The following is a 16,244-nucleotide window of genomic DNA, read 5'->3' on the forward strand; positions in this document are numbered from 1 at the left end:
GATGTACTTGTTGTATGAGTATCAATAAAGAATAAAGAATTGGCTTGACAATGAAAAATGTCTAAAATTCGTTTATCGTTGTTGTTATCAGGAAGGTTTTTCAATACTATAGTGATGACCACGTTACGATGACAGTGGAGAAAGATAGAAAAACAGCATAACCGATTCTCTGCATTGTCACTTCCTTCTAGAGGATAGCTCTAGGTATATCCTATGTAATATTTACTGTTCATTCTTGTTTAAAATAATCAATTCTATTTTGTTCGTCATGAAAATATATTTTTCAATTATTAAATAATAAAGTTCTATGATTGAGATTAAATTTGTCAATTAATTATTGATTGATCGATACAATAAGTACATCATCAAAATGATAGGGAGAGAAGAATGAGGTAACTTTGAGCTATTCCTCTCCCAAATTTAGATAAGATTACACATAGTCCGAAATAGGTTAAGTATTGTATTGTTCACTCCACAAAATTTTAAAATTATATTTCTACATCGTTGCAGACCTAGAAAAGGATAGCGCTATATGCTTTTATTTATTTATCATATGGTGTACAAATACCTGACATGAGGAAATGTAAAACAGGCTCATGCCCAAAACTAACCCATTTCCAATTTATACTATTCTGCCCGAATTAAAATATAAGTTGTCAGTTTCACGTATCAACAAACAATAATTCACACTCTTCAAAGCTCAGAAAAACAAGAAAATTTTGAAACAAATAGATATTACCAAGGTCTGGAATTAACAAAATCTAGAATAGAAATAATAAGTTTAAATTTTGAATGATACTAGAAACTTTGAGCCAAACAGGTTTTTTTGGCCATATTCGTTTCGTCATATTGTTGAATGATAGACAAGGATAGCAGCACCAATGTTAATCAAATACTTCCATTATAACGTGGACCCCACTTGTTAAAATCTCCAAACACAGAACCGTCAATACCATACAGTACTGAGAAAATGGAATTTGTATAATTTGATAAGATATTGTGTAAATGAAATGATAAATATGAAATTTTTAGCTTCAATATTATCATCAGAATGTTTTACTTGTTCGGTTTTCAAATTAAATTTGTGTTGAGAAATATTTTTTTTCAATTAAAAACTTTCAAATGAAAACTAAGGAAGTGAAAGTGTAAATATTTGGAGATAAAACTTCAAGAACCCAATATCTAACCTATAAACTTGAGTGTAAATAGGAAATGACATTGGGTAATGCGGCAACGCAGAACATCCAAAAGCATATCTATGCCGATAAAAGCCATATGAATAAATAAGTAAATAAATATGAATAATACAACAAAAGAAACTCACTTTCTCATTTTCTTGCAGTTCTTTTATCCTTCTCTCTTCCAAACGTTTCGCCTCTTCTTCTTCCTGCTTTTCCCTTAGTTTTCGCCTCTCCTTCTCTTCTTGAGCTCTTTTTCTCGCTTCTTCCTCTCCTTGTTTCGCCATATTCTCGAATTTCGCCCGCAGATTCGAAGGTTTGGCTGACCCTTTAAGAATAAATAATAATTTGAACAAAAATATGAATGAATATAGTTTGATGGGTTCCTTCCATCAATTATTGCGGGAATAGCTTGATTTGCTATGATCAAATTATACAGGATAATTCACATCAGGTGTAACAATAGGTAACTTGTTAACCGTTCATTTTACAGAGAACTTTAAATGTGCAACTTTCCTTCTTTTTTGTGTCATTTCACGACATGCCATTTTGAATTGAAAATTTGGCCGCCATCTTCCAAAATGGAGAACTTTTTTTTTTAATGACAACCCCCATTTTTTATGATATTTTTGGATTCAATATGGAATTTTAAGACATTTTTACTCTTGTCATTTTTTTGATAAACCCAACGGTTTACGAGCTGAAGGGCATTGTTGTATTCTTATCATGAAGCCAATAAAATAGTGTTTTTCAATGATTAACCACCGGTATATCATAAACCATTAATCCGACAGCCAACTTTAAATGGGGAACTTCCCTTCTTTTTTGTGAAATTTTACGACATGCCATTTTAAATTGAAAATTTGGCCGCCATCTTCCAAAATGGAGCACAACTTTATTTATTTGAATGACAACCCCCATTTTTGATTATGATTTTTTTGGATTCTACGTAAAATTCAAAGACATTTTTACTCTTGTCATTTTTTTGATAAACCTAACCGTTTAGGATGTACAGCCATAGGCCACACATAATCATATGGATATTGCATTACTGGCTTATTATGGCTGCACATCCTAAACGGGTAAGCCCTACGGGTATTTGTTGGCTAATTAATTACACACAAAATGCATGAAAATATATACAAAATTTGTTAAACTCTCTACAAATGTAATATTGAAATTGAAGATATTTTTTTAAAAGGTTGCGATTGTCTAATATAGACTTAAGTTATATTACATCTTTCTCTTCGAAATTAAATTTTCTACAAGTTCTGTAAAAAATATTATGTGTTTATTGTGAATTTAACATAGTAAATCTGCTTCAAACCTTAAAGAAACTTGTTTTTTGGGACCAAGTTTCACGTATTTTGTCACATATATTAACAATTACTGTAGCTACAGGTCTGGAAGCGGTTTTATTCAATTTTTCACTTCATTTTACATAAAGTACGCTGAATTGTACATCTTCATTTAAGCAGGGGAACTGAAATTCAGACGAAATCTTTCACCCTGTATAACTTGGTACAGTAACTAAGCATTTTCGGACCTATGTTAATTGGAAAATTTTTTCTTCTTTTAATGTAAGGAATCACGCCCTGACTTATGGGCACCTTTTTCATCACACCCTGTATAGCTTCTTGATTGATCATCACAAAGGAGATCGAAAACAAAAATCAAGAATAAACTACAATGATCAACATATTTGTTTGAGATTAAATTAAAATAGGGTGATTTATAAACATCACATAACGAGAGAAATTACATTAATGGGTTCAGAAATGAGAAAAAAATAGGAGATTGACCGCAAAAATGTTATTCAATGAAATATGTTACCAAGTTGATGATTGCATTAGTTGGATAGAAATATCACATTCTCTGGCCGTAACTGTTTCTGACCTAGATTTAAACAATGAATCTATTTTGAGATCAATTATACACTTGAGACCCCCTGGGTTGAAGAACTCGCTCATGAACTGTTAATGATATCTGAGATCCGCAACTTGTAATTATACAGAGTTGGTAAGAATTATTATGGAAACAGCTAAATATATATTTCACAAGTATGATATTACAGTAGTAGGTTCGATGGGAATCCTATTACAATTGAAAAAAACTTTTGTCTGCCATCTTGAATCCGTCATATGGATCCAACTTCATTTGGAATCCAGCTTCATTTAGAATCAACTTCATTTTTTCAAATGGGAAATGTGATATATGATTTCGATACAGAATTTAAAAGGAAAATTAATGGCGAAACCAGCACATCGATATCTCAAACCGTTTAAATTATCTCAACATTTTTGAAGGTTACTAATAAATTATACAAAAATGAAATGAATGAGTACGGTACCTATACATTGAATAATCAAGTGTTAGTGAACTAGCTTCTACTGACATTCTAAAACTTTGAACAAAAAAAATATAGCAACTGCTATCACAAGTAGTATTAATCCACGTTATAATGGCAGTGGAGAGAGATAGGAGAACAACGTTGCCGAACCTCTGTCTTGTCAATGCCTTCTATAGACGGTAGCTGATACAGTTATTGATGTAATAACTGTTCATTCTCGTTTAAAATAAAAATTATATTTTATTAAGCAAAAAATGATATTTTTCAAAGATGTAATAATACATTTTCACGATTGAGATTAAATATTTTGTCAATTAGTTGAATTTCTACATTGTTGATAAACGATGTGGCAACATTGCAGAGCGAGAAAGAGATAGCGCTATGCGCTTTGTTGAATGATAGACAAGGATAGCAATACCATTGCTAATCAAACACTGCCATTATAACGTGGACATCACAATAGAAGAATGTTATTTGTAAGACAATAGGAAAAACATTAGAACCTTTCAACATTGTATAAATTTCAAAATTGTAACTTACCAATTTCAGGCTTAGTTTTGACATAGTTGGTGCCGACTTTGACATCCTCGTCAAAATTATGCGCCGACTTGTCAACCCTGTCACTCTGAACGCCAAATTTGCCACCAAAGCCCTGCAAAATAACACAATTATTATTAAAATAGAATTGATATAACTAACGATGGTGTGAACACCGAAACTAGTAGTTATAATTTATATTCTTATTCGATTCTTTTATTAATTTCAAAGGGTAGGTACTATAATTCTATTTTGTAAATAAAAGAAAGTAGCCCTGCATTCATACATTTTAAGAACACAATTATTAATTTAAATAATTAATTCTAACATTATAAATCAAAAATGGATATATAGAAATTAATTATTGAAAACTGTTAACGATTCAGCTGATATAAGAAAATTTCACTCGACATTTTTTGTTGCAAATTTGATGTAGAATTGCCTTTTTTCGTTAGGGCTACTCTTGAATAGTAATAGAAAATAGAAATCTTAGTATCCTTTTTCAAAATTGTTTATTTACAACATGTTTCGACCATGATACCATTACTGTATTTATTCATATATTTATCACATTGTGTACAAATACTTAACATGAGGAAAGGCACAACAGGCTCATGCCCGAAACTGTCCATTTCCAATTTATACTATACTGTTCAAATCAAAATGTTGGTTATGTCACTTTCACTTTTCAAAATACAATTTACACTCTTCAATACTCAGAAAGTATTTCAGTATATAAAGATAAACTCTTTAGAGTTTATCAAGAGTTGATAAACGATTTTAGAAAAGGATACTTAGATTTTTATTTACGTAGGATAAAATGTTTTTTGTTTATGATCTTTGGCTGTTTCACCTTCTGTGGGGCAACCTGCATATACCGGGTGATTCAAAAATGACTACAACTTTGAAAATTCATATAAATCTTATTAAACAAGGTACAGAGCTGGTTTTGGTGTTGTTTTAAAGAAAAACACTTCAATTCCTTTTACCTTAAACTAAAGATGTTCTATGTGAATTCCGTTGGTTATCCGGCAGACATCCCATCGATAGTCGATTTCTTCCCAGACTCGCACTAGCATTTCAGGTGTAACTTGCTCAACAGCAGCGCAAATCCTTGCTCTAAGTTAGGAAGAGTGGCTGGCAAAGGAGGTACAAACACCATATCTTTCATGAAACCACACAAGAAAAACTCCAGCGTTGTTAGGTCTGGGGAACGAGGGGGCCATGCAATTTACACATTACGGTCAATCCACTGATTTGCAAAAAGGGTCCAGTGAAGGCAGCCATCTTTGACGTCAAGGTCTATAAAAACCAGGTCAAGACACTCATGCTCCTTATGGAGCGGCCATTATGTGGGGTTTTTATGTTGGTATATTAGAAATTCCAATCTGCTCGTAAAAAATCATGCATTATGCTTTTAAAAAACAATATTCTGGTTCAGATATATTTAAATTCAGATTCTCGATTTTTTAATAATAAAAGTTCAATAATAAATGGTTCAATAATTCATTTTTTTATTATTAAAAATTGTTCTTGTTCTTGTAACTTATTATGATTCATAAGGCATTGGGACAAAAGGCTAACCTTAAAAACAGTTTTAAGTTCCCAATCAATTAATAATTCTAAAAATCAACAATTTAGTTCCTAGTTGAAATCTAGGTATTATAATTCTGTCGGGAGAATTTATTTTATAATTCAAAGCCAAGCAATATCCCTTGAAAAATATAACAAAATAACACATCTGTTCATCGTTCAATCTATGATGATAACAGCTGATAAATTTGAAAATTGGTGAACTAGAACCCCAAAATGACGATTTTGCAATGCATCACGGGATTGTGTCATGACCTGTATTCATAGACCTTGTTTGACGCAAGGTCTATAAATACAGGTAATGACACAATCCCGTGATGCATTGCAAAATCGCCATTTTATGGGGTCCTAGTTCACCAATTTTCAAATTTTTCAGCCGTTATCATTATGGATTGAACAACATGATGTCTTATTTTGTAATATTGTTCAAGGGATATTGCTTGACTTTGAATTGTAATAACATCTAGATTCCAACTAGGAACTGAATTGTTGATTTTTAGATTTAATTGATCGGGAACTTGAAACTCTTTTTGAAATTGGCCTCGCATATTTCTGTCTTGTCCCAATGCCTATTGAATCTTAATCCTTGAGTTACAAGAATAAGAACAATTTTTAATAATAAATAAATGAATTATTAAAGCATTTTTGATTGAAATCTCATTATTAAATAATTTAAAACCTGAATTCACATATTATCTGAACTAGAATATTGTTTTTAAAATGCATAATTTTGTTACGAGCAAATTTAATTAGATTGGATTTTCAAATGTACCGCCATAAAGACCCCATAAAATGGCCGCTCCATAAGGAGCATGAGTGTCATGACCTGTATTTATAGACCTTGGTTTGACGTAACTACCGCTAGCGCTTGTACGGCGCGACCAGGCGGACTACGCGAGTCAAAAGTTGGAGTGTTTTCCTGTAAAACAACACCAAAACCAGCTCTGTACCTTGTTTAAAAAGATTAATATGAATTTTCAAAGTTGTAAAGTTATTTTTGAATCACCAGGTACTGTATCTATTTGAAGAGGTAGGCCTATAACTGATTTTGAATAAATGATGATGCGTTGGTAAACGTGAAAACATGGTACTGTTTTAAAGTTTTTAATAAATATTATAGTGAAATTTGACGATATCTTTGTTTTCTTATTATTGAACAGTAACAGATTATCTCAGACAAAACTGACCTTCTTGTGATCGATCTGACTTTCATGGCGGGGCACCGATTCCACATGATCCCATCCCACAGCTGATTTGTCCTGTCGGTCAGCCTGCACTCCAAATTTACCTCCGAATCCCACCACATAATCTGCAATAAACCATCAGAAATCTCAATCATTAACACCTATTATTGACGAATATACAGGGTTGGTAAAAAGTTTGAAAACAGCTTAATATCTCTGTTACAAAGATAATTTGAAAATATGATTCATTTCGGATCCTATTTTTGTATAAAAAACTACTCTACTGTTGCTTCAGAATCAGAAAAGTCTGATTTTCTAACCATCAGAAAATCTCAATTATTACCACTCATTGACAATTCTATATAATGTCTGATATGGTGTCTATATGATACTGTATGCACCAGACCACACGTCACTGTATGCATCATTACCACTTATTGAAATTATTATTGACAATTATATATCTATCTTATACTGAGTCTTCAAGATTGATAAAGGCAGCTCAGTTGCCGAAATATCTCTAGTGAGATTCACATTATAATGGAAGTGTACGATTGACAATAGTGTTGCTATCCTTGTCTATCATTCAACAAAGCAGATAGCGCCATCTCTTTCTCGCTTTGCTCTGTTGCCAGATCGTCTTCTAACAATGTAGAATTAATAATTAATTAACAAAATATTTCATATGAATTATGAAAATTCATTATGAAATTATTGAAAAATATAATTATTTCTTGCTTAATAAAATATAATTTATTATTTTAAACGGAAGAGAACCGTTAGTATTACATAAATAAACCTGTTTCAGCTACCGTCTATAGATGGCAATTGACAAGACAGAGAGTCGGCAACGTTTCTCTCCTATCTTTCTTCACTGCCATTATAACATGAGCCTCACTATAGTGAAAAATTAAAGTTTATAAGTTCAAATATTTGTTCCTTTGACGTTTTTGAACTTTTTATGAGCGTTCAAACTAATTGAAATTCGGCTTTAACCTCGCCGAATGTAGGCTACTTTTCACTTTGAGCGTTCTTGGAAAGTAGCATATATATATCACAAGAAAGAAAGATTTGACTAATACTAAGGAAAATAACATTTGTACAATTGAAACAGCATTCGGCTGGATTCCCATATATTAGTATCAGTGTCTGGTACAATAAAACATCAAATCCATCATTTTTAATGGGACTATTCATACTCGCTTGACGGATTTAGTGGAATAGTCCCATTAGAACTAATGCGAATAAAATTTCAACTGTACCGGACATAAAGACTGATATCAAGGAATCCAACTTTAGGCTACAAAACATAGCTAAGAAACTCTAAATCATTTAAAACTATACACAAAACATGGAAAACAATTTAAAATTCTTATTTAAAGGTATCAAAAATCATTTGCATTCTCTGTGAATCATGCAAGTGAGGCATGCAAGTACATAAAATATGTTTGAAAAATTGAATTCATATAAGTATTTTGTATTTATAATAGCATATAAGAATGGATATCAGACTCAATGTGACCTATGTTTCTATGTTTGTCTCTAACCTTTATAAACTTATCATTTTGTGTGGGATTGATACTAATCTCGAAAAATCAAAAATAATTTTGATTATTTGTCACCGTCATGCGATTCGCAGTTGTGTGCGTTAGCCTCTATTTAAAAACTACCGTAAACCTGACAAAAGTTGATTAGTGGCAGTCATCAGAGAACTCTTTATTGATTCATACAATAAGTACATCATCAAAAACTACTTTTGATTTTAATTTATTTGCCATAAAAATTCCTATACATATAATGTGAGTGAATCATTGAGTGTTACTATAGTGAGGTCCACGTTATAATGACAGTATTTGATTTACAATGGTGTTGCTATCCTTGTCTATAATTCGATAAATCAGAGAGCGCTATCCTTTTCTATCTCTGCAACCTTGTTCTAATAATGTTCAAGAATAATTAATCCTATCTTTCTCCACTGCCAATATAACATGAACCTCACTATCACCCTGTTGCAAAAAGGTCGGTTAACTTTTAATCCCCATTAAATACTGTATTTGAATCAAGAATAGTGCCAATGGATTAATTTTGGTTGCACAAATCAAATCATATACATCTAATGTGAGTAAATTAGTGAGTGATACTCTAAATACGATGTGATCACAATGTTAGTGTGTTATTATAGTTGAACCCCGTCATCAACTGAATTTCGATCAACTGAACAAACGATCACCTTTTTGGGAGGGATGTTTGTGGGGCGCCTCAAAATGGTCCCACCCCACCGCTGCTTGGTCCTGTCTGTCCGCTTGCACGCCGAATTTACCACCAAAGCCCTGGCTATAGTCTACACAAATGCGCATTCCATCAAACAATATTATACAACATAAAATATATAAAATACACATATGAAGTCTTGGAATTTTAACATTGAATGCGAATATGTGCAGTTGCACGTCAGATCATGCAAAAAAACAAAATTTGAAATGGGCATTGAAACGGACATACACCGATTGCGCCCAGCGGTCAAAAGGGAGTGATGCATAGCCCCCATACACACGTACACTGTTTACGTAGTGACGTCATCACTCCTAGTCACATTATTTGTCCCGCTCTCTCTGTCGAAGGTTATCTCTTATATATCCTTTTCGATAACCATCAGCTTTATAACGATCTTCCTTCCTATTCGACTCTAGAAGTGTTACATCAATTTATCTTGACTAGTGACGAATTTTGAATACATGGAATTTCCGGCTCTGACAGTATGTTGAACCGCTTTGTCAAAACTCCACCACCCAATCAACTTTTCGATGATTAGCACATATTGACTCTTTGGCTCAACTCACACTTACGCGACTCAGGTCGAGAAGAGACTCGACTCTAGTCGAGAGCATGTGTTTCCAAATAGTGACACTCAGACCAGTCGATTCTAGTCTCCGCGACTGTCACCATTTGAAAACACATGCTCTCGACTAGAGTTGAGTCTCTTCTCGACCTGAGTCGCGTAAGTGTGAGTTAAGCCTTACTTGCTATCCTTGTGTCATTAGACAAGGCATAATTTATTTTGTAATTTGATTTTTTTATAAATAACCTTCTCTCTGCCTGTCTATTACTATAGTGAGATTCCCGTTTTGAAATCAGCATCTGATCAACATTTAGGCTCAACTCACACTCACGCGACTCAGGTCGAGAAGAGACTCGACTCTAGTCGAGAGCATGTGTTTCCAAATAGTGACACTCAGACCAGTCGATTCTAGTCTCCGCGACTGTCACCATTTGAAAACACATGCTCTCGACTAGAGTTGAGTCTCTTCTCGACCTGAGTCGCGTAAGTGTGAGTTAAGCCTTACTTGCTATCCTTGTGTCATTAGACAAGGCATAATTTATTTTGTAATTTGATTTTTTTATAAATAACCTTCTCTCTGCCTGTCTATTACTATAGTGAGATTCCCGTTTTGAAATCAGCATCTGATCAACATTTAGGCTCAACTCACACTCACGCGACTCAGGTCGAGAAGAGACTCGACTCTATTCGAGCAGTCGTCGTGAACGGATGGTTCTATCGCTACCGTTATCAGCTTGATAGCCGTCCAAGTAGACTCCGGCATTAACAGCATATAACAACGTTTCAACTAACCTTCTAGAATTCTTTAACTCTATCCATTTAATTACAAACCCAGTTGAAAATGAGTAATAAGTGTGATGAATGTGAAATCGAAGTAGATTCGAAAGATTGTATCGAGTGCTCCGTTTGTGAGAATATTTATCATCCGACGTGCACGCGTATTAAAACAATGAAAAACTTTCGTAAACTGGATAAGAAAAAACCATGGAAGTGTGATCGTTGTGTTTCGCAAACAAGTGATGCCAATGAGGGGAATCTTGAACAACGCATAGTTACCTCTCTGAAGGAATTTATTGACGCCAAATTTGCGGCCTTTAGTGAGGAACTTGTCTCCTTAACGACGATAGTGAGGAAAAACGATGACTCTATTAAAGCACTGCAAGCTGATAACATAAAATTAAAAAAAGAGTGTGAATTCTTGAGTCGTGAAAACCAATTGCGTCGAAGAGAGATTGAGGAGCTTCAACAGAGATCGCGCATTGATAATCTGGAAATTTCCGGTGTTCCAACCACAGCTAATGAAAATGTGTACGAGATTTTGAAGTGTATTGCGACGGTCATCAATGTTCCATTCAGAGACGATGATATATCAATTGCACATCGAGTCCCGACAGCAAAGGGTAAGATTGAACCAATAATCTGTAAATTCACCACTCGTAAATGTAAATTGAACTGGTTACTTGCTGCTAAAAAAACAAGGAATAACCTGGTGACCACGGACTTGAATGCTAGACTGCCTCGTGGTAATTTCTATATAAATGAACACTTAACAACGGCGAATAAAATGTTGTTAGGGAAAGCGAGATTTCTAAAGAGGGAGGGCAAATTGAAATTCGTGTGGGTGAAGGATGGAAAAATCCTCATACGTCAAACCCAGGACTCACCAGCAAAGAGGGTTGCCAGTGATGAGGACTTAAAAACTTTTGAATAAGGGTAAAAAACCAACAAGCTGAATATGTAACATAAACTGAGCATAGATTTTTTTTTTAATTATTATCCTTTGTAATATTTCATTTTTAGCTAGGTGATTAGTCAGGTTAATTTTGGTTTTGGATTCATTGTATTTTAGTGGAAAAGAAAGATCATCATCATCATCTTTAGTGTGCTTATTGTTGGATATGGATTTATTTCAACAAGAATACTATTATTTTTCAACACTATTATCTATATTTTCTTTACTTATTTTCTTCTTTTAACATTCTGAATTTCTCCATAACGATTATTTTTGAGTCAAAAAATGAAAAAAATGGTTATTTGAGCAGAATAATATGGAATAATATTGAGCTCTTCTCAAGTTTACTTTTGTTCATTTTGATATAATTTAGGAAATTATTTTATTTATTTGGAGTTTGGCTCAACGCTTTTATTAATTTATTTAACTATCACTGAACTAGTAATACTAGCATAATGCTATCATGTTTATTCATCGTTATTATATCTATCGTTTTCTTCCTATAAAAATATTAGGAGCTCTTTCAGGATTACTTTAGAGTATTAAATAAATAACGGAGCTGAACACTTTAGAAGCTCTGTATTTTTGCTCTAGTAATTATTTACAATACCATTTGATATTCTTAGATTATCCAGAAAATTTATTTTATTTGATAAAATAAAATTTTATTTGATCTGTAGTAAGAGATTATTGTCACATTCAATTGAGCAAAGAAAATATACACCTTCTGTGACGATGTTCTGATTATACAATTGAATACCAGTATATAGTATAGTATTATTATGTTATCAATAATAACTCATCTCTTTTATTTCAATCTTTTTATTCTCTTATTTGAATTTTCTACAACTATCCTATTGGGATTACGTTTGAGTAAATTAATATCAAATCTTCGGAACTGAACATTTGAACATAGAATATTGTTTTCTTGGAAATATTTTATTTTCTCTAGAAAAGGAATGATATCATTTTTCAATCGCTATTATTATTTTTCTGAGCTGGATTTTGAAGCACTGTATATTATTTAAAAAAAAAATCATTTTATTTTTACTCTTTGATAATTCAAACAATTATTTTTTCGTAGTTTGGGTTTATTGATTTCACTGAATAACTCTTGGACTGGTAATTATTATCATGTATGCTATTCTCCTATAATTATCACTGCATTTACATTGTGTAGTTTTGTTTACTATTATCATTATTAGTATTGATATAATTATCATACCACTAGCCGGAGTCTACTGGCTCAATCTCGACTTCCATTTGAACAAGGGCAGTAACTGAATGAATGTGTTAGATGAATTGAGTGATTACAGACACGTTGGATGTGAGGAGTTTGATGAATGTGGTGTGTATGCTGACTATTTGAGAGAGAATGGCATGAATGCTTTAAGTATTATACATTTAAATATTAGGAGTTATCGGAAAAATTTTGATGATTTTATCATTCTTTTGGAATGCCTTAAACACAAATTGATATAGTTATACTGACAGAAACCTGGTTGAGTCTTGATGAGAACATAACACATTTAGAGGAATACTGTAGTTCCGTACATCAGTTAAATTCAATCAGAATGATGGAGTGTTGATTTATGTAAGATCTGAACTTAATGCGTCCTGTAAAGAGATTAATATTGGAGGAGTAAATTGTTTAGATTTGGAATGCTATAGAGATGGGCAGAAGTTTGGAGTTTTATGTGTCTATCGCTGTCAGGGCCTGGACTTGTCAAATTTTATCGGTGGACTTGAAGATAGGTATGATGATAGGAGAAATAGTTTTAACGACACCATCGAGATTATAGCCGGTGATATCAACGTTCCTACAAGGCGGACGGCCTTCGCTTCGACCTGCATTGACCATATTTTTGTCAAGCACGTTGATACGGAGGCCCTCCGTCCAGCTGTTTTCCGTGCTGACATTACCGACCATTATGCGACATCAATACTAATTAAAAATAAGAACTACTCACCCAACATGAGACCTGCACCTCTCTATGCTTCCATTGACTACTTGAAATTATCAGAGACTGTTTCACGACAAAACTGGGATGATATAACCACAATAGATAGCGTCAATCAATGTACTGAATCCTTTATTAGAAAAATCAAAGAAGTACAAGATAGTTGTACTACTCACAAATCAAAAACCGTTAAATCTAAAAAAATAAAACCCTGGATCACCGATTCGCTTGTTAACTCCATTAAAAAAAGAAATAAATTGAGTAAGCTTGTTATCAGACAACCATTTAATTTGCAATTAAAATTATACTACAATAACTATAGAAAAACCTTGAACAGATCATTAAAAAATACCAAAAATAGCTACTACAGGCAAAAATTACTATCCGCTACTAAACCCATATCATTTTGGAGAACTATTAATGAGATATCGGGTATTAATCCTCAAAATAACTCATTCCCAATTCAAAAATTTCTAAATGGTAATTATGCTAACCGGAACCCCCAGACAGAGAGTTGTTCTACCACCTTTGACATAACTAATAAATTCAATATTTTTTTTCTAAAGTTGGAGAAGCTCTAGCAAATGTTATAAAAAATGAAAACCAAAATAATAACCCACTTCATATGAACTACCCGCCAATCAACTCGGTTTTTGTCTTGCAACAAGTAAGTGAGTTGGATGTGGAAAATTGCATTACAGAGCTGCGTGGTGGTTCTTCACCCGGCTGCGATGGTATACCAGCAAGTCTTTTGAAAAACAATATTAACTCTATTATAGTTCCCCTCCGACACATTATTAATAGAAGCTTCACTACGGGTACTTTTCCAGACGTTCTCAAGCTAGCAAAAGTCATTCCACTCTATAAATCTGGTGCCAAAGACGATTTGAATAATTTCAGACCAATCAGCCTTCTCAGCTTCATTTCTAAGGTTATTGAAAAATGTTTCAAGAAGCAATTCATCAAATATCTGAAGAATAATAACATACTAATAGATAACCAATTTGGGTTTAGGGATGACCGCAACTCTTCCAACTGTTTCTTCCAGCTCAGTGATTATTTGAGACAGGGCATAAATAATAACAAATATATCCTATTACTATTTATTGACCTGGCAAAGGCATTTGACTCTATTGATCATGATTTGCTGATAAATAAACTAACGGCCATAGGAATTACTGGTGTAGCACATGATTGGGTAAAAAGTTTTCTGTCGAACCGCCGCCAATTGGTATCCATTGGAGAAGTAGAAAGCAACGTACAAGACATTAGATATGGTGTGGTCCAAGGTAGCACCCTTGGTCCGATTCTATTCCTGGTTTACATCAATAATATCATTCAGGAAAATATGTCTGGGAAAATGATGCTTTTTGCTGACGACACCGCAATCTATTTTGAGGGGGACAGCTGGGAGCATGTCTACAGAATCGCTTCAAGTGAGCTGAGGCAATTGAAAAGTTGGTTCAATACAAATATACTCAGTATGAACACTAAAAAGACCAAATGTTTGCCTATTTTTCTACGTGACAGCCGTGCTCCTCCTACCAACATTAAACTGAGGGTTCATACATGCGGTGCTGATTGGTGTGACGATTGCAGCTGTGATGTGATAGAAACCGTGTATGATTACAAATACCTAGGTATATGCATAGATAGTCGACTGACATGGAGCACTCATGTTAGATATCTCAATAGTAGGTTGAGGAAGATGATTTATGTGTTCAGCCAGCTGAGGGGAATCTTAAGTATAAATCACCTGAGAACCGTTTATTTTGCATATGTCCAGTCTGTCTTGTCCTATGGTATTGTTTTATGGGGAGGTGCGCCCAAAACCTTACTAGATGAATTATCAGTCACCCAGAAAACAATTATAAAAGCTGGCCTTGGCCTTTGCAGAAGATTTCCATCTGATCAGTTGTTCCTGACTTTTGATGTTTTCAGAATTAGGCAACTCTTCATCAAGGCAGTTCTTTTGTACATGTTTAAGAATAAAATACACTTCAATTCAGAGTCCAATCACCCTCATTTTACTAGGCATGCGCGATTTCATCACTCGGGTCTCCCGCGTAACTTACGCTCAGTTTGCGACAGGAATATATCATTTCTGTGTCACACCATTATGAATAATATTCCTCATGAAATTAGTCAGCCTGGCATATATAAAATATCCAAATACAAAAAAATCGTCTCAAACTGGCTGAAGACTATGGATGTAGATCAATGTGAGCGGCTGCTACAATCTGCCTACCAACACTAAATTGGCCTACCTAATTTCCTCTTTCTTTCCCCCTTTCTCTCTTTGTCAACAGACTGTCAAGTGTAGACCCTTTTCTCATGGATATATCCCATGCCATTGCGATTGCTCCGTATTCAACGTGTCTGGGTGTGTGTGTGTGTGTGTGTGTGTGTGTGTGTGTGTGTGTGTGTGTGTGTGTGTGTGTCTTTATTATTAAATAACATATAATACTATCAGTAGAATAATAAATAATATACAGTTCTGAACTCATTGACCCACGAACAGGCCCATCAGGCCTATGTGGGCAATTATTATTTCACTATTAGGGTTTAGATTTGCTTTGCAGTGCAATTTTCTCAGATCTTAGGATAAACTATAATAGTCTAAAGCTCTCTATTTATAACACTATTAATAGATATCAACCTTTATTATTTCTTATAAAATGTATCACTATTAGAAATTAAAAGTCAACATTAGAATGAATGATTGAGACGATGCTTGCTCGAACCAATTTGTCATTTATCATTCATTCAAGACTACTGTATCTTATTTAATGATTAATAATTATCGTTCAAACATAGCTCTAGCCCAATCTTCTATTATCAATTAGAATGGAATTATAGGATAAAAATGT

The 16,244-nt window shown here is 33.6% G+C and overlaps 1 protein-coding gene across 5 annotated transcripts in view; it reads right to left on the reverse strand.

The window, feature by feature from the left end:
• Nucleotides 1-16,244, reverse strand: part of LOC111055781 (src substrate cortactin) — a 42,066-nt gene that overhangs the window by 15,006 nt on the left and 10,816 nt on the right. For 3 of the 5 annotated variants that reach the window (XM_039433562.1, XM_039433565.1, XM_039433564.1), the window contains exons 6-9: nucleotides 9,073-9,183; nucleotides 6,846-6,967; nucleotides 4,069-4,180; nucleotides 1,325-1,506 (exon numbers count right to left, since the gene is read on the reverse strand). In XM_039433562.1, the coding sequence (XP_039289496.1) occupies nucleotides 1,325-1,506; nucleotides 4,069-4,180; nucleotides 6,846-6,967; nucleotides 9,073-9,183 (527 nt within the window). The remainder of the gene's footprint in view (nucleotides 1-1,324; nucleotides 1,507-4,068; nucleotides 4,181-6,845; nucleotides 6,968-9,072; nucleotides 9,184-16,244) is intronic. The other 2 variants (XM_039433566.1, XM_039433567.1) reach the window with 1 other exon arrangement.

Source organism: Nilaparvata lugens, chromosome 7 (assembly GCF_014356525.2).
Source record: "Nilaparvata lugens isolate BPH chromosome 7, ASM1435652v1, whole genome shotgun sequence".
Classification (NCBI taxonomy): Eukaryota; Metazoa; Arthropoda; class Insecta; order Hemiptera; family Delphacidae; genus Nilaparvata; species Nilaparvata lugens.